The 23,849-nt window shown below is 43.8% G+C and overlaps 1 protein-coding gene across 6 annotated transcripts in view; it reads right to left on the bottom strand.

The window, feature by feature from the left end:
- Nucleotides 1–11,922: 11,922 nt before the first annotated feature.
- Nucleotides 11,923–23,849, bottom strand: part of LOC308591108 (uncharacterized protein C1orf159) — a 32,937-nt gene continuing 21,010 nt past the window's right edge. For 4 of the 6 annotated variants that reach the window (XM_081201709.1, XM_081201706.1, XM_081201710.1 and 1 more), the window contains 7 exons: nt 22,801–22,876; nt 19,883–19,987; nt 18,370–18,447; nt 17,474–17,608; nt 16,741–16,767; nt 16,272–16,316; nt 11,923–14,632 (listed from right to left, as the gene is read on the bottom strand). In XM_081201709.1, the coding sequence (XP_081057835.1) occupies nt 14,538–14,632; nt 16,272–16,316; nt 16,741–16,767; nt 17,474–17,608; nt 18,370–18,447; nt 19,883–19,987; nt 22,801–22,876 (561 nt within the window). In that variant the 3' untranslated portion in view covers nt 11,923–14,537. The remainder of the gene's footprint in view (nt 14,633–16,271; nt 16,317–16,740; nt 16,768–17,473; nt 17,609–18,369; nt 18,448–19,882; nt 19,988–22,800; nt 22,877–23,849) is intronic. The other 2 variants (XM_081201708.1, XM_081201707.1) reach the window with 2 other exon arrangements.

Genomic DNA, 23,849 nt, shown 5'->3' with positions numbered 1-23,849 from the left:
TCTTCACGGCGTTATGGTCGGAGCAAGTTTTTGGGCAGATTTCTACCTTCTTAATCTTAGGAGCCATCCCACTAGTAATCCAAATTTGATCAATTCTGGTCCAGGTCATCATTGCTTGAGAGAAAAAAGTTCCCTCTCTCTCAAGAGGGTTCCTCGTTCTCCATATATCTATTAAGTCCATATTTTCAGTCATTTCAAAGAAGGTCTTCGGAAGTCTCCCTTCCTTGGAGATTGTCAGTCTTTGTGCCTTGTCCATGTTTGTAGAAACCACACCATTCATATCTCCCATAATTATTACATTGTAATCCAAATAATCCATCAGAGTTTCACGAAGCTTCTTAAAGAATTCTGCCTTGCCTTCATTTGGTGCGTAAACTCCAACTATTAGAAATTTTTCTCCTTGTGCTTGTATTTAAACTGCCAGGTATCTTCCTTGTTCATCTTTAAACATCATTTTTGGAGCCCATTTCTCTTTTACATAAATCACAACTCCTCTTTTCTTGACTTTGTCCGATGAAATAAATTCTTGTCCTTTTGTTTATAAGTAATTTCCTGTGTACCCTGGTTACATGGGTTTCTTGTAGGCAAATCAAGTCCAATTGTTCTTTTTTCAAAATATGAAACACTTGGCATCTCTTCAAAGGCATGTTCAGCCCATTACAATTCCAACTAAGGAATTGCAGGGCCATCTTGTTATTTTTCTGTTACTCCTCCAACCGCTCCAAGTTGTTGCTCTTCCTCTGATGGTGGTGGGTTAAGTCCAAACGATAGGTTCAGAATATCTAGTGCTCTCCTTTGTTCTGCAATTGGATCCACCGTTCCCTTCTGTAGGTCCTCTTGGTTTCTTTCCAAAAACTTCTCTTTGTCTTGGATTGTCTTTATTTTCACCTTCTTTCCCTTGTAGTTAAAGGACAGTCCTTGCGGAAACTCCCACCTGAAGAGGATGTTGTTCTTCTTCAGCAGGTAGACCAGATCCTTGTAGAAGGTTCTCACCTCCAAGATATATTTAGGGATGTCTTTAAAAATTTGTATAGGTGAATTTTCAATTTCCAAGGCCTTTTGGTAATGTAGTTTTAATATTTTGTCTCTTTCTTCCTTGGATCTAAGGGTAATCAGGCAATCCCTCGGGGTCTTTCTGTTCAATCTCCTGCCCAATCTGAATGCTGTCGTTATCTTAAATTCTTCCTCCTCCAAATCTTCCCAAAAGTCAGCAAACTTTTGTGTTAGGAACTCCACCAGGCTGTCCCCTTCGCTCTCGGGAATTTATCTTAATTTCAGGTTTCTTTCCTTTCTCTGTAATTCCATCAAAGACAATGTTGCATCATGTTCATAAACCTTTTTAGCAATCGGTTCTAACTTCTCCTGTGTCTCTCCAGCAATACTTCTGGCTTCCTCTGCGATTTTACGTGTTGCAGAATTTTCTTCAATCAACCTGTTTATAGATTCTGTATTGCTTGTCACACTCTTTGTGTTCAAGTCCAATCTCGCTGTTAGTTCTGTTAATTTCTGTGTATTTTCTGTACTCTGCTTTGTCAAAGTCTCCAAAGATTGATTTATCTTGAGTAACGCCTGTGTCACTGACTCCATGGAGGCAGCTGTCACTTTTTCTTGTCCTACTGTTCCTGTAGGAGTTAAACCTGAAATTGAGCCTCTTTTCTTTTGTTGCTGTTGTTGCTGTTGTTGCTGCTTAGCTTTGGCTCTGGTAGTTATCTCTTCTGCTGAACCACTCATGTCCCAAGGACGTTCCCACAAAAACAATTCCCTGATGGAAAATCCCACTGTCTTAAAGTGTTGCAACCGTTACTTTCAGCCCTCTAGGGGGAGCAAAACAAAATGTCCAAGTGAGGAAACAAAGAAGTTGGAAACAAGTATCTCAGGAGGCTTAAAAATATATGTTGCGACACAGTCCAATATACTGTAGCAGCAAAGTCTTAAAACTTTGTATCAAGCAAAGCTTCAACCATGTAACTTTCCCACAAGTTTAAAGACAGTTCAGTGCCCTAATGTCTTATTTGGCAGTCCGTTTCAGGGGATTAAGACAGCGGAAGGCTTTTTTCTTTTAGATAAATCGTGCAGATTCCTAATGTCCCTTCTTCCTCCCCTCTGCCCTGCTTGCTAGAGGGGAAATCTAGGTCCAATGTCAGGTTTAAATAATCGAAAAGTACTTCATACGGATGCAGCTTTAAATTTCCGTTGCTTTAACTGTCATGCAGTCTTCCTTAATTTTCACCTTCCCCGTTTTCAGCCGAATTTCAAGTTTAAAAATTTTCAAATTGACGTTCAGTCTTACTCACAGGTTTTTCAGTCCCAAATTTACAGGAAGGAATCGGCGCTCTCCGTTCATGGCGACGCGGCTTCACTCTGCGGGCTGGGTAGCGACTCTCAGCACCGCGCTCTCCCGATGCCGTTCCGGAGCCTTTAAAAAGGCTCTTTCGCAGTAAGGGGGGCGCTTCTGGTGCCCACCGAGTCTCCTTGTTCACAGGCTTCCACGCCTGTGATTTTAGGGGTCCCCCGCTTGCCGTAGCGGGTCAGACCCGAACTCGCAGAGCAGTCCTCCTCCGGAGTTCGGAAAGAGGACCGCCATTAACGCTGGCGCCGACCGGAAGTCTCCGATTTTTTAAGTCTGGCTTTAGGCCGGGGGGAGCTCGGAGTTGTGGGGGCCCCTAATTTTGGAGGGGCCTTGAAACATGCTTTTAAATACCACATGGATTTAAGTGTTGACTATGGAAAAGGGGCTGACTTGTCGAGAAGGGACAAAGATATTGTCAAGTTGGAGTCTCCCAGAGTGAAAGGAGCAGAAGACAAAGTAAAGTACAGGTATAAACACGAAGAAGACCTGCGGAAGGGACATGGAAAAGACTTAAGAGCCTCGGATATAAGGTCACCAGGTTGATGGACTAGATGGATGGGATAGAAAGGACTGACAAAACCCGAGACCAGGAGAAGAAACGATGGATGAAGATTGGAAGAAAGTTTTTAAAAATTTATTTAGAAAAGTATCGCAAAATTAATGAGTATCAGAAAAATGTTGGAATAAAATAAATTGGCTTTAGCAGAAATGTTAAAAAGAATTATGTGAGAATATGTTATGGTTAAAAGAATTTGGTATAAATAAGATTTAAGTTTTAAGTTTTAAGGTTTTTTATGGTAAGATAAGGTTAAAATAGATTAAGATAATTTAATGACAGAATATTGTGAAAGATGGAAAGGATTTGCTGAGATAATTAACAACTAGAATACAAAAAAGGGAGGTGTGAGGAGGTCGAGGAAATAAGTTAATGAAAGTTAAGGATTTGGGAATATTGGATTTGTTTTTAAATATGTTGTATATTTTTGTTTTTTGATTGTTGTTTTGTGTGTTTTGTTTTTTCTTTTTGATTTTGGTTTTTATCGATTTGTATCGTTTACTTGTTATTTTTATCTATTCTTTTCTTTCTTTTCCTCTTTTCTTATTTTTTCCTTCTTTTTTCTTTGTAACTTTAAAATTCTCAATAAATATCATTTAAAAAAAAGAAAAAAAGAAAACATACATATTCACAACAAAAGAAAATACGAAAGAAAAAGAAAATACATCTAACCAAGGAAAAAAAATTAGAGAATATTTTGTCTCTTTTCATATTTACTGTTATTTATACCTCTATAAAATGCTATTCACAATAAAGCAGTGAAATGAAAGATAAGATGTCAGAAAAAAGAACAAAGAAAGAATAAAGAAGTAAAAGAAAAAGATCATAGGTGAAAATTTTTAAAAGTAGATAAGTACTCACAATACATAGCCGTTTCCCATCTATATTTATATTCAATTGTATAATTTCATCTTGTCCTTATCTACCTTATATAAAGTGGGTTTGTTTTTTTAAAAAAAGACTTCCACTGTTTACCTCACACGTTTTTAATAATCCGTTCGTCAGAACCTCTGTTTTTCATATTTTCCCTTTGGATTTCCTTAATGTCTCACTTTGTATTTTTTATATTACGCACAAGATTATTCTAAACACAACCAGATTTTTGTAGTTGAGCCCTGGTTTTGTAAATAATCATTTAAGAACTCCCATTGCTTCATAGCCATAGTTTTGGATTTTCTCCTTATTATATTTGTCAGTTTTGCTAGTTCCAGGTACTCACAAAGTTTCCCCAACCATTCTCTTTTTGTTGGGATGCTGTCTTCTTTCCAATAGCTAGCAATCAAAATTCTTGCCACTGTTGTTGCGTATAGAAATAAGTTAGTTTTATCTTTTGGGATATCTTTATCTAGAATTCCTAATAGATATGGAAAGGCAGTTTCCTTTGCCCCTTTTGTCCATCCTGCTCTAATGTCCACCATCAAGTTCCATCTCGCAACAGGCAGGAAGACTTCGGCAACTCTTTGGCTACAAAATTCAGCCAGTCAATTATGAGTTGTGCAGATAGAAGTGCTTTGCAGCTAATATGGAAATGAATAAGAATAAAAATAAGAATAAGAATAAGAATATCTTCGGGGACAACGAAATTACTTGACTGCTCCATAAAAACACTAATTAAACAATACAATAGAATACAGCAATGCCCAGAAATCTGAACGTTGTTACCCTCTCCACACAGACCCCATCAATCAAAAGTGGCTGGATGTTGCTCTTCTGTCTCCTGAAGTCCACCACAAGCTCCTTTGTCTTCCTTGTATTTATGAGCAAGTTGTTAGCTCTGCACCATTCTGTCAGCCGCTCCACCTCATCTTTATAATCCGTTTCACCCTCCCTTTCAGAGATGAGCCCAATCACAATTGTGTCATCTGCAAATGAATGCTGAATGAGCGCTGTATTTTTCACCATAGGTCCAAAAGTGGCTTTTACATCTTGTGGAAGCTGAAATGTAATGCGGAACTAATGGGGAAATGTGAAAATGGAATAAACTGCCATGCGAATGCCGCCATAGAATGCCTGACTTCAGCAGGGTGGGAGAGAAGACTGTGGGCACCTGGGAAGGGGCTCGTGGGCACAGGAGAGCCCACGGGCACCACATTGGCAACCCACGTCGTGGAAAATTATTGAGCTATGTGGACCAGTAGCCTGACTCAGTACAGTGGTACCTCGGGTTAAGTACTTAATTCATTCCGGAGGTCCGTTCTTAACCTGAAACTGTTCTTAACCTGAAGCTTTAGCTAATGGGGCCTCCTGCTGCCACTGCGCCGCCGGAGCAAGATTTCTGTTCTCATCCTGAAGCAAAGTTCTTAACCTGAAGCACTATTTCTGGGTTAGTGGAGTGTGTAAAACCTGAAGCGTATGTAACCTGAAGCGTATGTAACCTGAGGTACCACTGTATTTTTTTTCTTTTTTTAAATGGTGTATTCTGTATGCTGTGTGAAAACACCAGTCAGTGTTTCAGCTGAAACCCCTCAGGATAAAAAATATCGGTGCAGTGTGTTCTTTTTAAAGAGGACTTTTCTCCTCTCAACAATAACCGTGGCGTTTTGTTCTTGAGTCGCTAGCGAGAAACTCCCGCTGCAAAGCAGCACAGATGTTGCTGGTAATTTGATGCACAGGCCGCTGCCGCCGCTGCCCCCCCTTCCCTTTGCGTTTTGCTTCAGCCTGAGTGTCAGGTTGCTGGCAGGAGAAATTCTGAAGAAAGCCTAATTGGGCATCAGCCTTCCAGCACGCACAGCGCCTTTACAACTTATTGTTTTTAAAGTCATTTTGCCTGTCGCTTTCTCTTTGAGGCATGCAACGGCGGCTCATGTCACAGCTGTTTTTCCCCTTCTTAGTGGGATGGTATTGGGGGCAGGGGAGTGGGGGGGGGACAACTTGTTTCAGGTATGCAGAATACGCCGTGGGTGCTGTCACCCACATCTTACCCTCGTTGTTTGATTCCTGTTCTTTCAAGCAGACACCTAACAGCTGGGACTTCGCGCCTGTCATCTTGACGAAGGTCATTCTGTTTCGGTCAGGGGCTGGTTAACTGACAAATTTGCCTTCAAGTGCTTTTTAAAATGATTTCTCTCCCCCCCCCACTCTTCATTCTTCTTTCCCCCGATATCACTTCACTTTGAATAGTACCTGATCATCTCCTTGCTTTGACAACACAGCTTAGTGCAGTTTTCACAGTGGGCCACACATACCCCTCAAAAGCTTTTCGGCGAATATTTTACAGTAAGACAGACCTTACAGGGTGAAAAAAAAAGAAAGGGTGTTGGTTTTTTGGGCACTCAAGTAGATGTTTTCAACACCATGCTGTTCTCCCGCTACCTTTGGTGGTTTTTAAAAAACCCCAAAATTGATTTTAACCATTGTGTAAATCAAGCTGCTTTGGCCGTGTGTCAAGTTTTTCTTTTTCTGCCTGTGTGTGGCTCATTCAACTTTCCCTACACCGCTGTGAATATTTTATGAATAAACTAGAAGTGTTAGGATGACAGACTCTTCATTTTCTCCCGCAGACGCCAATAAGGGAGCCAGTAAAAGCATTAACATCCCCTCACCTCCAGCAAAGAGAGTTCCAAGAATGCTTCTTTCCTTTCCAAACTGACTCTGAATTACCATTTGCTAAGGAAGTGAGAGCTGGACCATAAAGAAGGCTGATCACCGCTGACTTCCGGGTTAGCGCCATCGGCTAATGGCAGATTCCCTCTGAGCTCCGGAGGGAATCGGCTCCGCAGGAGTCGGGTCTTGCCGCTGCGGCGACGCAGGGACCCTTAAAAATCACAGGCGGTGAAGCCTGTGAACCTGGTGACTCGGCGGGCACCATTTGCGCCCCCCTGACCCGCGAAGGAGCCTTTTTAAAGGCTTCGGAACGGGGGACGGGGTGAGTGGCGTGGTGCTGAGAGTCTACTGCTTCTCCTGCGGAGTGAAGCCGCATGCCATGGTCGGAGAGCGCTGACTTCTTCTTATGAACAATTGGACTCTAAAGCAGCAACCCGTGAGTAGTTTGGAAATTGGACTTTTAAAGATTTTTTAATTTTTTTTGAATTAGGCACGATCGGGGAAGGCGCAAATAGGAAGTCCGTCTCCCCGTCTTATATATAATCTAAAGCAAGGACCAGCTAACTAAGGTCGAGAGGATTTTATCTTTTTTTATTGGGTAAAGACATTAATTTCACGATTTGGCAGTTTAAGTAATCTTACTGGAGGATAAGAGCAAATTTTGGGAGCTGAAGTGCCACCCCCCCGGACCCGGGAGTGATCCGCGAGAGAGCCTGCTGAAGAGATATTGAAGAGCTTGACAGCTGTCAAATTAGCTGTCAAGACGGGAAAAGAGAACTTTGTTTTCTACTGTCTCTGCTGGTTATATTTGCTACAATTTGGCTATATTTTGTTGAAAACAAGGAAAAACTGATACAAACTAATTGGATTTTTGGATTTGAACTGGAAGGAATACTAAGTAACCAAAATCCCTCTAGAGGGGGTTTTGGGACATTACAAGAATGGCTGAAGGAGGGAAAATTCAAGCTAAATTGGACAGAGTGTTTTTTCTCTTGGGAAAGTTACAAGGCCAAATTGATGTTTTGGCTACCAACGTTGCAACTCTGGACTTAACAGTAAACAAATTCATTGAATTTGATAAGGACTTGATCCAGGAAGTTCATGCAGCTGGACAAGAGGAGAAATTTGAGGACTTTGAGAGTGTGGAGAAAGAGATACATGTTGTTTCTGAGGAAAAGGAAGGAGGAGATGTAATGTTGCAGATGACAAAGGAGAGCCAGAGGCCTGACATGATGGTTACAAAGGAAAATAAGAACTTGATGATGAAAATCTGGTTTGAGCTCGAGATTGAAGAATGGAGAGATCTTCTTATGAGGAGATCTGAAGACCCAAGGGTTACAAATTTGATTAAGGTGAAAGTTGGAGCTTGGGGGACATTTGGTTTTGAAAGGAATAAGAAACAAGATTTGGGCTCCACTTTTAAGTATGGAGGTCTGGCTGGAAGAAACATTGTCCCTATCGGGCCAGAGCGTCTCCGAGATCTGGTGTTTAATATTAAGGACTATCAAAAAAACCGGCAGAGAGGAACTGAGAGAGAATTGAGAGCCTCGGATGTGAGATCTCCAGGCTGATAGCAGATTAAGACTGATGGACATTTGTGGGGGATTGAAACCGGGAAAGGGGACGGGGTGGGGTTTGGGGATCCAAAGGGTGCATAATTATAATCTATCTTTTTTCTTTTTATTCTGTCTTGTTACTAGTATGAAAAGTGGGGAATTCGTGGAAGGGAATTTGGGTCGACTTTAGAAAAAGGATTTAAGACTTAAGAATGAACATTGATGTATAAATTTCGATGTTGTTAAAAGGGTTTTTTAAATTGAACTAAATATAAAAAGGTTAAAAATTGGGGATAAGAACTTGTTGAATTAACAATTTGAATTGGAATATAAGAAGGGGAGGTGTGGGGAAGTCAGAGAAATATGTTATAGAAAAAGAAGGGTTCTAAACTGTATATGTTCTCTTTTTTGTTTTTTGTTTTGAAATGGAAAATTTTAATAAATATTTAATAAAAAAAAGAAGGCTGATCGCCGAAGAATTGATGCCTTTGAATTATGGTGCTGGAGGAGACTCTTGAGAGTCCCATGGACTGCAAGAAGATCAAACCTCTCCATTCTGAAGTGCTCACTGGAAGGACAGATCCTGAAGCTGAGGCTCCAGTACTTTGGCCACCTCATGAGAAGAGAAGACTCCCTGGAAAAGACCCTGATGTTGGGAAAGATGGAGGTCACAAGGAGAAGGGGACGACAGAGGATGAGATGGTTGGACAGGGTTCTCAAAGCTACCAGCATGAGTTTGACCAAACTGCGGGAGGCAGTGGAAGACAGGAGTGCCTGGCGTGCTCTGGTCCATGGGGTCACGAAGAGTTGGACATGACTAAACGACTAAACAACAACAACAAAGACCATGAGCAGGAGAGCGCTGAGTGTCCTCTTGGAAGTTGCCCCAGGGGCACATATGTACCTGTGTATTTTTCTTATATTTTGTTTAAGCTGTCTGTTGTTGCTTCATTTTCTTAGAGATATCTTTCATATATTAAGCGATATAGAAATTAAATACCGGTAATCAATCAATCAATCAATCAATCAATCAATCAATTGTCTAGTTGGGTGTTGTGCAAAGAGAGTGATAGATCCTGCTGGGCTCATTTGATGCGATCTTTCTACTCTGGAAATGAATGGTTGTCCTTTCTAAGGTAGCTAACCACAGTGAGAATGCTCCCTCTAGAGGGCAGGAGGGCACATGACACCACAAGGACCACAACTTCCACTACCAGAGCCAGGAACTGACTTTAAGGTCACATTCACACCATACTTTTAAAAGCAGTTTCATGCCACTTTAAGCAGTCATAGCTTCCCACCTCAAATCCTGGGAGATGTAGTTTATTAAGGGTGATGAGAGTTGTTAGGAAACTGCCATCCCCCCGCCCCAATTTCCTTCACAGAAGTACAATTCTCCAGAATGGTTCAGTCGCCTCTTCCCAGGGAACTCTGGGAAATTTTGCCTGGTTGGAAAGTTTCCTTGAACTGTGGTTATCTTTCCTGTTTAACTGGATTGAGAGATTGGGGGGGCGTAAAAAAAATACTCTTTTAAGACTTTTGCACAGATGGCGCAAAGGGAAGAGTCACATTCATTGCTCTACTTCCCTATGCCTCTGACCTTTCCCAGCACTGGAATAGAGTCCCTGGAAGGTTTGGAATGCAGCCCTTGTTCCAAAAAAAACCCAAAAACCCCAGCACCAGTTTTATGATGCTTCCCCACCCATTAGCAGTACAGATGAAGAGTCGGCTATGATCATTTATTCATAATAAACACACAATTAAGTCAACTTGCTGAGGTGCACCCACAACCGTGAGGTCTGAAGACACTGGTTCCTCAGTTGTTGCCATTGGCATTGGACTGCCTGTGATGCCACAAAATGACATAGGATAAGGCAGTTATTGGTGGATGGAAAGAGGTTCAGGGGAAAGGCCCAGCTGGTTAAGGGTGCTGGGAGCTGTTAGGAGACCCCCCTCATCCCCCCACAAAGCTACAATTCCTGGAGGAGTTCCCTGGGAAGAGGGACTGACGATTAAACCATTCTGGGAATTATACCTTTGTGAGAGGACTAGGGGTCTCTTTGCAACTTTATAGCAAACTACAGTTTCCAGGATTCTTTGGGCGAAAGCCACGAAAGCTTAAGGTGTTATCACGGCACTTTAAATACGTGGTGCGGATGTGGCCCCAGGCATGTAGCCTGCATAGAAAAACTGCCATGAGAAAGAAGTCTGGCAAGATCTGGTGCACACCTCACCTCTGCACTACAGCCTCAAGTCTGTAGGCCTCATGTTTGCCTACAGACAGCTGCTATATTGGATCACCCCCTTTTGCTAAAGAACTTCCAATAGTTTATTATTACTACATCCATATCCCAAGGAGCGGAGAGTGGCGTACGCACTTCTCTTCCTCTCCATTTAATCCCCACAACAACTCTGTGGGATAGAGGTTAGGCTGAGAGGCAACGAGGTCATACTCAGTGAGGTTTATGGCTGAGTGGGGATTTTTTTAAAAAAATTTTTTATTAAGCTTACATTTTGATATTCAACACCTTTATTATATAAAAGAAATGCAATAAAACAAAACTCCCCCCACCCCATGACTTCCCCCAACTTCTGGTTCATTAACTATTTGCTGCTTCTGCTTAATTTTTGTCTTATTTTCCATCTTTTAACTAAGGGCTCTTATATTCTTATCATTTTTATCCCAAATTTTCTTCAAATTGCCTCCTACATTTAGTTAATTTCCATATTATTGTTTCTTGACTTTTGTTCATGTTTTCTTAATTGCGTTTACTCAAAACCTGCTAGCGAATCCATTTCATTACAATATTTCTGTAAATACAACACAAACGATTCCCAGTCTTTTTTAAAGTCTCTGTTGTCTTTATCTCTAAGTCTTCCTGTAAGTTTTGCCATGTCTGTGTATTCCATAAGTTTAACTTGCCATTCTTTTGTTAGCCCAAAAATGGAAAGACGACAAGATACTAACAGAGTCCTAGCAGCTGCAGCGTACATGAAAAGCTTCTTCTGTTGTTTTGGCAATTCCTGTCCTATAATACCTAATAAGAAAGCTTCTGATTTATGGCTGAATGGGGATTTGAACCCTGGTCTCCCAGGTCCTAATCCAGGACTCTAACCACCACACCACAGGGACTAAGTTTAGATGACCCCTGCTGTATACTATCCTCGATACAATGCAGGGAAGTTTCATTTAGCACTGAGGTGGGAGGAGTAATCTGTTTTAAATTGATATATACATGGGATTTAACTGATCTGACTGGATCAAGCTTTGCATGGAACAGCTTCTCGTACTGACCATTGGTTTAGGGCCAAGCTATTCAAAAGCAGATCTTTAAAGAAAGCCTAAGCATATGCAAACGAGTCTTCTATCTAAATATAATATACAAGCACCACATAGTGCAACAGATTGCAGTCCACCAAAGTCCTATTAAGAGCAGACCCACAGAAATTAATGCAGTCACTTGCATTAACTTCAACGCGTCTACTCTTGAGTAGGACTAGCACGGGCTACAACCCTTATTTATATGGTCGCATTAATACAGAAAGTATTTCTATGCAGTTAAAAATAATTCATGGTTGTGCTGTTTACTTTAGGAAGTCTGCAGTTTAAATATGTATAATACAAGCGTAAGAATATATTATGCACATTTTTTTTAACATAACCGGCAAAAAACAAAACAAAACCCCACCAACTTGCTGATTGTCAAGATCAAGGAGCAAGATGGGAATGAAGACAGATCTGCATGCATAAGCTTGACAGAGACGTCAGAAAATCAAATCCCCATTTGCCATAGGAATGGTAATTTGTCCCCACGATGCCCACCTCTGACCTGAAGAGGGAGAACTCCTAGCACCTCGTTTCCAAAACTAGGGGCAAGTGCCCAAACCAGCCAGCTTGAAAAATTAATACGCCGAACTCAGGACTTTGTGTGCTTTTATTAAAGCCAGTGAAAGGGAAAAGTAAGGGAGTGGGGAGAGATGTACACAAAGACAAGTTTGCATTTGACACAACAGTGGGAGTAAAAAAATAATAATAAAGCAGCCCACACTTGCCTCTTTTCCACTAGAATGGCACAACAGGAGATACAACCCCCCACAACTACACTGGCAAGTAAGAACAGATTTCCCTGCATTGAACGGTGTGATCACACACACACACACACACACTCACTCACACACACACACACACACACACACACACACACACACACACACTCAGAGTGACTTCAACCATCTATTAGAAAGTAGAGGCATGTGCTTTGGGGTCAAGGCAGGGCATCAGGCAGCCTAGCAGAAAGAAGGACTTTTGTCTGGGCTGAAAGGGCAGCACCACCAACCTAAATGCACAAGGAAGGGGAGCGTACTGACTTTACAAAAAGGGAGATTGCATCCGAGCAAGGGGAGGCTGTTCCCTTGCATGGCATCATTGCATAGTAATATGTCCACCCAGGGGGAAAAAAAGAAGTAGTTTTTGAATCTCCGCTGGTCTCTTCCCAGTCGTGTTTTCACTTGCGGGGGAATCTGAGAGATTGTAAAAGGCGGGGGGACAAGAAGAGAAGCTAATATACAAAAACCCCTCAGGATTCTGATCTCAAGAAATGGCACCTGCATTTAAATAAAAGATATAAATATAAGCAAGTGAAGGTTGAGGACTCCCCATACAGAAATAAAGCATTTGCCTTTGGAGGAAAGTTCTGGACTGCAGACTCTTCTGTGGGGACCAAGTCAGAGATACCTCCTTGGGTGGTTCTACATTGGATTTGTAGCAATCTAAAAACTCGGGGTGTGTGTGTGTGGGGATGTCCCGTCCCCCCCCTTTTCATCCTGACGAGGCTCAAAAGCATTGTTTAAAAACAGAAGAAAATGAGGATGCTCCCAGCTTCAAAGCTACATCTTAGCTCATTAAATAAATGAGAGGGTTGCATCCAATGATGTCCTACTCAGTGGGCCCACCGATATGAAGGAGCAAGGCTCAGATTAATTTCAATGGGTCTACTCTGAGTAGGAGACAACCCAAAGAGATTAAAGTGCCCCCACCGTGAGACATTTCTGCACTTATCCTGACCGCATCCTGTATCCTCCTTGGACAGGTAGGAAGGACCCTTTAGTCTGTGAGGGTCAAAAAATGCACCTGCGTTGTGAAATCTACACCAGAGGTGGGGAGCAGGTTTTCTGGCTCTTAGGGAGACAAGAAACATGGAGGCACAGTTGACACTGCGTCGCCACCACTGAACGGTACTGTAAAAGGTACCAGGCATCATCTAAAACAGGGGAAGCCATTGTGGTGCCCTCCGGATGTTGCTTAACTACAACCGCCATCAGTCCCAGCAGGACGGCCAAGAGCCAGAAATGATGGGGGTTGTAGTGCCATCAAAGCTGGAGAGCACCAGCTTCACTACTGCTGATATAAAGGATACAGAAAGCCAGGGTGGGGAACCTGTGGCCTTTCAGATGTTGCTGGATGTTCCCAGCCCTCACCAGCCGCAGGACACACAACCAACCATCAGAGATGATGGGAACTGTAGTCTAGCGGTCTGGAGGGCTGCAGGTTCCCCGCGATGGATGCAGAGCTTGAGGAGTAGGAAAACAGAGTGTAAAAATACAAAACGAATGGATCAACTATTGCAGTATTTGCAAATTCCCACCTCTCCTGTTCCAAACATTTGGAGATGAGAGGTGCTTCTTGCTCACAATGGTTTGTTTGGCCACTCCTGCCTCCGTGCGCTGTGAAGCACACACATCAAAAAACCAGCAGAGCCTCCTAGAGGTGGGTGTGCTCAGCGGATAAACCTGGAAGGAAATTCTACTGCCCACCATCATGAAATACAGAGGAAGCGGGAGAAGAAAATAAAATCTTTCAGCAGCTCGGCGATGACAACACTGCAATAAGCTTAAGGCCTCGTTCAAAACCCACTTGTTTAAAAAGAGAGAAAGCGACTTGCATGGTGCGCTGGAAGAGCAGTTCCTGGCTAGCAGCCCAGCTCGCATCTCAGAACCTGAAGGCATGCTGCAAAATTTTGCATTAAGAGATGCCAAACGCTTCCCACTGGCATTAAAAAAACATGGCACTTTTGTGTTTCACACTGAGCAGCGGGCACCGCAAGCCAGTTCACCTCCTCAAAAAGAAATGGCCCAGTGGTGCAGGAGCTAGGCTGCCAACCAGACCTCCGAATCCTGACAGTCAGAGAGACGATGGTGGAGCTGGAGCGGCCGTGCAGTGAGCACGCAGTGTCTCAAAAGGGGAGCGGAGAGTCTTTCACTACGATCCAGGAAAGAAAACAGAATTGGCAGCCTGCCTGAGAGCAGTTAACTGAACTGGCTCCCCTCTCCGGAACTCCTCTGATCGCGAGTCTTCGTTCCATGCTTCATTGGCACAAGCCCGTTGGATGCAAAGCTGCTGGCATCTTTTCCCTCTTCCCAGCCGGCCACTTTCTCAGCTGTTTTCCTGGCACTTTTGCTAGCAACTGGGTGCATGGGCACCGCGCCGCCCACGCCAGTATTTACAATTCCTCAGGGCTCCAAAGACTGGCTGCTACACATTGCTGACTCTGGTCTCTGCAGAAATAGTTGTGCTGGTACCGGATGTCATCAGTGACCTCGCTCTTCTGACGTAGCGGGGTTTGCGGACTGCAGAAAAGGAAAGTGAAAGGGAGATGCTATTACCTTAACTGCTTAAGATAGGAAATTGGGGGAGGGATTAGTTTCAGATGTTGCTTTTGCTTCCTTGCACCCCAATTTTTTGTTGATTTTCGAGAAGGGGAGAACTATGTCACTTTGCTTGTGGCTGGAAGCTATTTAAGATCCCTGGTCAGCATTTTATTGTTGTTAGCCGCCCTGAGCCCGGCCTCGCCTGGGGAGGGCAGGATATAAATAAAATTTTATTATTATTATTATTATTTATTATTGGGTTTTCCTAGAGAGCAGAGGTGGGAGAACCCGTGGCCCACCAGAGGGTGAAAGACTACAACTCCCATCATCCATATCTGGCTGTGCTTGCTAGGAACATAGGAAGTATACGGTGTCCAGACAAATTTGTCCATCTGGCTCAGTAGAGTCTACACTGACTGTTGCTCTCGATAAAAAAAATTAACACATCTGAAAAACAAATTCCAATACAGAGGCAGACTGGGAAAGATCTCTCCAAAAAGCATCCGTTGGATGAAGTAGCCCTTCAAGGAGGCACTGAAAAGACAACTGGCTTCCATTGCCAAATATCTGACTCACCTACACCTTTTTTTGATTTTGTGATTACTGCATCACAAGAAATCGTGGCCCCAAAATATAAAAGGTAGGGGGCAGAGAAAGGATTTCTGGATTAAGAGCCACCCCCCAAAAAAACTGAAAACCAGGGTGGTATAGCAGTTAAGAGTGTCAGACTAGGGGTCAAATCCCCAGTTCAAAACTGCCACAAAAGAGTCACTGTCTCTCAGCCTAATCTGTGAGGATAAACTGGAAGAGAGGGAGAACCATGTATGCCAGACAGTGAGCAGCTTAGGAGAAAAGGTGGGATATAAATGGAAAAATAAAACACACACACTTTTTTGTTTTAGAAAAATCATTATGTGCAAGGGCTTCCTGTACGAACAAGCTTTAAAGAAGAAATATATTCCAATTAGACTACATGCACTTCTAGGGAATAGGAATGGTTTCGAGCATCAAATGCTTTTTATAATTATTTTGTAGAAGAAAAGAAATCATGGGTGGGCGGGGTGGGAAGAACTCAAACCTCCCCCTATATTTTTTGTGTTCCATCTGTCATCTATTCTGAGCTGTATGACACGTTTCAATCCACCGAGACTAAGAATGAGCCACTTGGGAACCCAGGAGACAGTCTGAGCTGCGAGCAGCCCGGACCAGCTCAGTAATTCTCTCTCAAGCGCCCATAAAACCCCTCGCTGCCTGAAATCCATCTACTTTTAAAGCACACCCCCCTTAAGTACCAAATATGCTATTAAAGTGGGGGGAAAGAGCCTTTTCACGAGGCAATATAAGCTTTGCATTTATGACCGGAGAGGGGCCTGATTAGCAGTGTTAATGCCGCAAGGTGCCATCGAGAAAGGTTTTGGTTTTTAGGTGATTATTGTAAGGAACTCTCCACAAATCAAGATGCAAACAAAAATGGCACTCTAAAAGGGGGAGGCCGTATATCTGTTTAAAAATAAAGTTTCCAGGCAAGGGCTCTCAGTTTTCCTTTTCCTTGCCACCACGTGACAAAAGGGACTTTTAGCAGAAACCAAAGGGATGGGGTGGGGGGTGGAATCCTTACCTGAGGACGGTGGAGATGACATTGATGCCTGAAAAGATAAGAATGAAGATTAGGGTATCTCAGAAGTTTCGGGGTAGTGAACTTTCTTCTAAGTTTCATATGACTTCCTCCAAACTTTCCAGTGTATCTGAGAGCTGATTCTACACACATATATGTGCACACCGTTAAGGTGGTACAGTCCTCCCCAAAGCTGCATTAACTTCCCCCAATTCCAGTGAAACTGCATTCTTGGTACTGCCCTACACCAAGCACAAATCTGAAAGGTTTTGAAACCCAAAACACAGTTCTGCTACAATTCAGTCAACAGACTGAAGCAGTCGCCCACCACCGCAAAACAGATGAACTAGGAATGGTTTCAACAGAAGCGATCAACAGAGCTTTAATGAAGCCTGAAGCCCGTGTCCAGAAACCCAGACTTATTGCTACTCCTGTTAAGCAAGATTAATTATAAAGGCTGGAGTTTTACTTACTGATTCAGCAGACTGTACAACAGACCCTAAAGAGGACGAGTTAGAAAAGAGAGAGTAGTAGTATTAGTGATCTAATTGGTCCAATGTCAGTTGCAGGAATTGTACACACAAAGCTGCCCTATGCTGGGTGCTTGTTTCAAAATGACCTGGAAGTACTTCTGGTCAGCTCAAATCCCCAAAGACTGGAACAAGGAAGTGTTGCTTCTGTGTATTTAACTCATGGAACTCGCTGCTACAAAACTTGCTCTCTCTGGTTCCAGATGGCAGAGCTAGAAGTGATGGGTGGGAGTTTGCAAGGAAGTAGACTTCGGCTAAATGTCTCAACACTAAGAACTGCTTGGCAGTGGAACAGTCTAACTTGAAAGCTGATGCCTCCTTTGCTGTACTGAAGTGTACTGAAATGCAACTTCCATCGGTCTCGGGCAGGATGGGCAATGGCCAGGGATGCTGGAAGCTGCACTTCAACTACATCTGGAGGATACTAGGTTGGGGAAAGACTTATCCTAGGGCATGGATTGAGGACACATGGCACTGCATCTTGCTGAGAGTTAACCAGGCCTAGGTCTGGTTAATGCCTAGGTGGGAGACCCACATAATGCCTCCTGGGTGACCCACATAAGCCATCCTGAGTTCCATGATGGAAGAAAGATGGGATGTGCCAACAGGCTGATCTGGATCTAACCCCCCCCCCCAAATAATTGGCTAAAGATGGAAGCGACAGAAGCAGCATACCTTTGCTCCTTCTGTGGAAGAGATTTGGAAGTTTGTTGGCACGTTTGAGGTAGAAGAACGAAGCAATGCACAGTATGAGGAAGAGGCTGATGAGGAACGTCCCAAAGATAAGAGAAGCAGCTACTTCTGGGCTCCCTGTGAGGGAGAGACAGGAGAGAGGCTGAACAGGCCTCCTAGCATCGTCACAGGCAAAACTGGGTCCCCGCAACTGTCACTATTTATTCAGAAAAAATGTATATGCCACTCCATCAAACAAAAGCAAACACACACATAAATAAGCCATTTCCCATAAAACGGTGCAATGTGTTCATTAAAAACAAGCAATTAAAGCAAACTTTAAAAAGGCGTAATAAGATTATAAAACCAGGTAAAATCCACAAATATACACAATGAAATTATGTGTCAGACACAATCTACAGGGTTGGTGTTTTTTTTTGAGGGGGTGGCAGCAACTGGTTTCCAACAGCAGGACACATACATTTGTTAGAAGAGGAGCAATTTCATCTTTAATAGTTAAAAAAAAAAAAAGAACTGTCAGAGATGACGGATGCAGTTTGGACTCCGGAGGTTTGTTCATTTCCAAATTTGTCTATTTAAGGGTGCTATATCCCATTTCCTTTTCCAGAAGCAAACTGGGAGAAAATCTTCCTGAGGTGGGATGGGAGGGGGCTATGAATGCCTTAAAGCAACAGAAGTATTAACAGAAGGGAGATTTCACAAACAGAGTAATTGAGGCCGCTGATCTGGCTCAGATGGTGCGAAGGTGTGGGGCAAAATGGAAGTAGCCTTGCGGATGGTTCAAGGGCATAGCCACCTGAACAAACACTGGGGTGTCAGCAGCCCTTTCTGATACAGCCCCCTTCAGTATACGCAGCCCACTTCCCAGAATTACTCACCTACACCCAGAGTAACTGGGGTTACGGTAGTTAGATTCATCTGGGAATTGATTCCTCTGTCACCGTCTACAAGGGAACCAGTGGGGGAGAGGAGAAAAAAGTGTTACCTAATTCACATTAGGTACAAGTCAGAAGTGGTCTACCTATTACACACCCACCCCACCCTTTAGTATGCTTTAGGTTTTGTGCTTACGTATAATGCAACAGGCCGAGACTCCACTCCTTGAAAGATACAAAGGAAGCTGCCTTAAACCATTGGTCCATCCAACTCAGTATTGTCTACACTGACTGACAGCCACTCTCCAAGATATCCAACCATATCTGGATAATTCAGGGACTGAACCTGGGGCCTCCGACATGCAAAGCAGGTGATGCTCTGCTAAGGAGCCACTGGACTGCTATTTACTAAACATTCCCCCCCCCCCCCATGACTAGTGTTGATTTGGTATTCACAGCACATACCAGTCTTACTTTTGCAATTCTCTCTCTATGTCACTTTGGAACATTTGGGAGCACGTCCCATTGTCCCCAGTGTAAAGCAGCCAGTAATTTCCCCTTGTGGCTAACGTGAAGTGGGAAAAAGAGGGTCGAAGCTAAGCTTTGTCTGTTTTAAGGCCGTCTAGGGATAAGATAGGATATAAACTTGAGAGGCTTCCCAGTTCATGGTCATTTCACTAATTTCAATGGACCTACACAGAGTAGGAGCCTCTGGATACACCCTCAAGCATCTGTTACACCTGCTCTTTGTAATGCACCATGTGCATGGATGGCACTATAGGAAATATGCAGCGTGGCTAATAAAACAATGATTACAACTTTGAACAACTGTATCTTAGGAAAGTAAGCCTAAAAGTGCTCTGTAGTGACCTCTGTTGGATGGTTGGGAGGAAGCAATCTAGAGAATAAGGGCATCAACAGGATGCTTGAGAAGGAATTTAAGAAGAGCCTTGGAGCTGGATCAGCCTAAAGGCCCATCAGGATCCAGCATCCTGTTCTCACAGTGGCAAGCCACTGGGAAGCCTATAGGCAGGGCCTGAGTGAAACAGCTCTCTCCACTCTTGCAATTCCCAGCAAATAGTCTTCAGAGCAATACCGACCCTGGCTGTGGAGGTAGAACACAGCCATCGCAGTGATAAGCCTTATCCTCCATTGATCTGTCCAATCCTCTTTTAAATCCATCCAAGTTGGCAGCCATCACTGCCTCCAGTGGGAGGGAGTTCCACAGTTTAACCATGTGCTGTGTGAAGAAGTGTTTTCTTTTGCCTGTCCCGAATCTCCCAAGCTTCACTGGATGCCTCCAAGTTCTCGTGCTATGGGAGAGGGAGGGAAAGTCTTCCTAGCCACTTTCTGCATGCGACACATGATTTCATTACACCTCTGCTGTGTCACCTGTTCTCCACCTTTTCTCCAAACTTAGAAGTCTAAACTAAGGGAAGCACAGAAAGAAGCCCCTATGAAGGCCTTTCCTATAAGGGCTCAAATCGGGGAAGAACACGCTGCACAGATGGCTTACTGTTTCGGCAGTCAGTCAGGTTGTACGCTGGCGTGGCAGCGACAGTTTCATTATCACATTTGATGCAGCTGCTGCTGCCATCTTCATTCCACCGCCTGTAGCAGCCTGCATGCGAGGGGGTGGGGAACAAAAGGATGAAGGCAGAATGAGAAGAGTAAAAAAAGAAGAAGCCTCAGAAGTACCTTTCATGCAGAAACAAGCATCGGATGAAACCCACTTCATTCGTCTGACTGCCCCAAAGGTCCATTTCCTCACAGCTCCTTGCATAGGGCCTGGGACACTTGCATGAGGTCTGAGCGACAGAATTCAAATAGTTTCGTGAGCAAGAGGGCTCCGACCCAGGGGATGGAGAGAGGTTTAGGCACACCCCGCAATGTTTCCAAATTTTCACCTACGGAAGGTTCTTTACCTGCAAACAGCTTGAAAACACAGCAGTTAGCTGTGGTTGCGGGTGCTCGTTGTGCAGAAAGCAGGGGTGTCAGCAGGAGCTGGAGGCAGAGCCAAGCACGGACAGAATCCGTCCCTCACCAGTTGTAAAAAATGGGCAAGCAGGTGGGGTTTGGCTGAGGTTGGTGGGGCAATGCCAACTGCCCTAATGTCTCCGCCTTCACTGCTGATGAGGCAGGCAGCAAAAGCAGGGTGGAGAAGGCAAGCCCCTTTCGTTTTGAGAAACACATGAGTCCACCACACTCCTTGCGAATGTAACAACTGCATTCATCTTTGGAAAGTGGCTGAAGACTTGCCCCATGAGCTGCCAGAACCTGATGGATTTGTGTGCTATTATTGCCCTGTAAGCCCCAGGTCAGAATGGATGCTGGGTAAAAAGGAGAGAGTTCCAAGTTCGAGAGCAGGGGTGCCCAAACTTTTTTCAAAGAGGACCACATTTGATGAAGTGAACATGGGTGAGGGCCGATGCAGTTGAGCTTTTTTTACAATTTTACCCTAAAGTAAAATCAACCGGAGGACCAGATTAGACCCCCAAAACGCACTTTGGACATGCCTGTTCTAAAGCAACTCCACCCAGCCCAAGCATTCATCCCTTGTTAGCAAGAAACAAAGAGGGGAGGTTTACTGCCTTTATCTGCTGCTTGTGATCTTCACAGAGGCCTCTCGCTGCCCTAATGTAGGCAAAGCACTGGTCTGGGTGGGTCTTTGATTACCGTATTTTTCGCTCTAAAAGACGCACAAGATGCACCTAGTTCTTGGAGGAGGAAAACAAAAAGAACAAAAAAATATTCTGAATCTCAGAAGCCAGAACAGCAAGAGGGATCGCTGTGCAGTGAAAGCAGCAATCCCTCTTGCTGTTCTGGCTTCTGGGATAGCTGCGCAGCCTGCATTCGCTCCATAAGATGCACACACATTTCCCCTTACTTTTTAGGAGGGAAAAAATACGGTAAATCCTGCAGGGGAGTTCTTATGCCCATAACCATAGCTGTCAACTTTTCCCTTTTCTTGTGAGGAATCCTATTTGGAATAAGGGAATTTCCCTTAAAAAAAAGGGAAACATTGACAGCTATGCTCCTCAGGGGGCTCTGTCCTTACTTTAACGTGGCACTCTGCAATGCAACACGGAAGAGGGCAAAGCTATTTTCCCCCCATTCAACCTTTCTGGATAAATGGCTGGAGTGCATCAGCTGTGGAGAGCTGCTGTTTTGATCTCAGGAGCCCAAACCGGCTGCCTAGTAGCCTCACCAGGCCAGCCCTCCGCAGCCAGCGATGGGGATCAATTATTCCATAAAGCACATGATGAGCGAGGCACTGATTGGGAAACAAACACGGCTGTTCCGCTTCCCTCAGCTGGAAGCGGCACATTAGATACCCTTGGTGATAAATTACATCTGACATTTAATCTAAACATAAAAAGAGACCTACTGGGAGGGCAAAGCTATCTGACCGTAATATAAAAAAAGGAAGGAGAAAATGACAACAAAGCTCTTTTAGTGGCACTGAAGATTGTGATCGATTAACCTTTTGAAATATATGAAAAACCGAAATCTGGAATTTATTGGCAACTGTTCAGCAGCTCCCCTCCTCGATACATCACTCTCAACAACAAAACCTCAAAGGTTATGTTGCAACATTAATGTAACCCAAGACAGGGGGGAGCTAGCAATTTATTAACTTTTTAGTTTTAAAAGGGGCCACTGATTTGTCAAGCAGAATTTTCTGACACGTTCTTTGGTCGTTTGCCTGGAAGTCCCTTTGCCACTTATCTCCCCTACCGTGCCCAAGATGCAAGGCTACGCTCAGGAAAAATTACCAGCTCATTCTTTGGAAAATTGTATTTCTGGGCTGTGGCAAGTGGCTGTACGCAGGGTTGGTTGCGCAGAAGCATGTGGACATAATTGCTGTGATATAGAATTAATATAATTAAGCCAGACAAGCACCTAAAGGTTCAGTTTGTACTCTGCTTTCCCCTCCCCCAGAAAGAGAGTCTGCAAGGCTAGATAGAAGAGGCTTGCAACTAAATATGCGGGTCTTTACTGCAGATTTATATGGGAGCGGTCTCCTGATGCCCTAACATACATCACCACAGGGCGAAAGTTATCCAATTAAGGCTGGGGAGACTCTGGTTTAAGACCTAGGTTGACATTGGGCCAATCCCCATCATTCAGCTTAGTCTACCTCACAGGGCTGTTGTGGGGATAAAAGTGTAGGAAGATCCACCACAGATGCTCCTTTCTATTGCTTCTTTTATTTCTTATATATTGTGTTCCTGAGGAATACAATATAGAAAAATAAATAAAAGCAGCTGTTTAAAAGTGCAATTAAAATCCATACAGAGTGCAATATGATGGCTAAAGTGGGAAGAGAAATATTAAGTGGTTCAGCAAGACCCTCAGACATTTTCAAGTGGCCTGTAGGGAAAGGAGTTTGGGAACTACTGGATTAGTGCGTAACAACCACCAATAACTTACCTGGACTGCACTGGTTCTTGGCTAGACAGGTGGTATTGGTCTCCACTGCGTCCATACAGCATTCTAACTCCGATTCCTAGAGCGGGAGAGGGGAGAGAAAAATAAAGATTCTCAGTTCATGTAAAAATTTTCATTCACTTTTAAACCAAGAGAGCAAATTCAGCTGAACTCCAGTTTCATGACATTGCCTAATAAATAGAGGGGAGCCTCACAACGCACACACAAGCATGAATAACATAGATTTTTTTGGGGGGGGGAGGGGAGGGAGTAACAACTGTGTGTGGAGGAAAAAAGCTTACGGGCTAGTATTCCTCACAAAGTGTACACAGCTTAACCTTTCCCAAAGGGGTGCCTTTAAAAACATTCAGAAGTAGGAGGAAAGAAAGAAAGAAAACAAGAACGATTCACTCTCATAGGGCGGATCTTTACATCTGGAATGAACACCCCCTCCCCAAGTCGGGTTCTCAGAGATTTGGTCAACCATTTATGCACACGAAGAAGAGGTGGGAATCTTTTTCAGGGAAAGACCAAGCAGTTCCTCCTGTATGCAGTCACAGCTAACTAGTGAGGAGAATCTGTAGATTCTCAAGGATGGGCGTGCCTAGCTTTCAAGTCCTGTTCACCTTCACCAGAGGAAGTTGTGGGTCTGCAGGTGTTGCTGGTCCAGGCTGTGTACACACCACACCTTTTCCTGCTACAAACCTACCCTTTGTAATCCCGTCCCCAGATTTATTCATTTCAGCAGGGGGTAGGAGAGAAGGAAAAGCCCCTTTTGTTGTGCCAATTGTTAGACCAATTGGGAGACAGAAACCCTTTGCCGGCCTACTGCAAATTATCCAGAGATCTACCAGCAGAACCCAACCGAACATTTTTCACCCCTGTTCTATGTTTGCCAAGTGGGGAGCAGGGGAAGGTAGTATTCATTGGTAGAGTATCTGTTTTGCATGCAGAAGACCTGAGGTTCAATCCCTGGCATCTCTAGGTAGGGCTGGGAACGACTCTCTGCCTGAAACCGCAGAGAGTGGCTGCCAGTCAGTGCAGGCAGTACT

Source organism: Podarcis bocagei (genome assembly GCF_964188305.1).
Source record: "Podarcis bocagei genome assembly, chromosome: 7".
Taxonomy (NCBI): Eukaryota; Metazoa; Chordata; class Lepidosauria; order Squamata; family Lacertidae; genus Podarcis; species Podarcis bocagei.
This window is presented reverse-complemented; position numbering and strand designations above follow the sequence as displayed.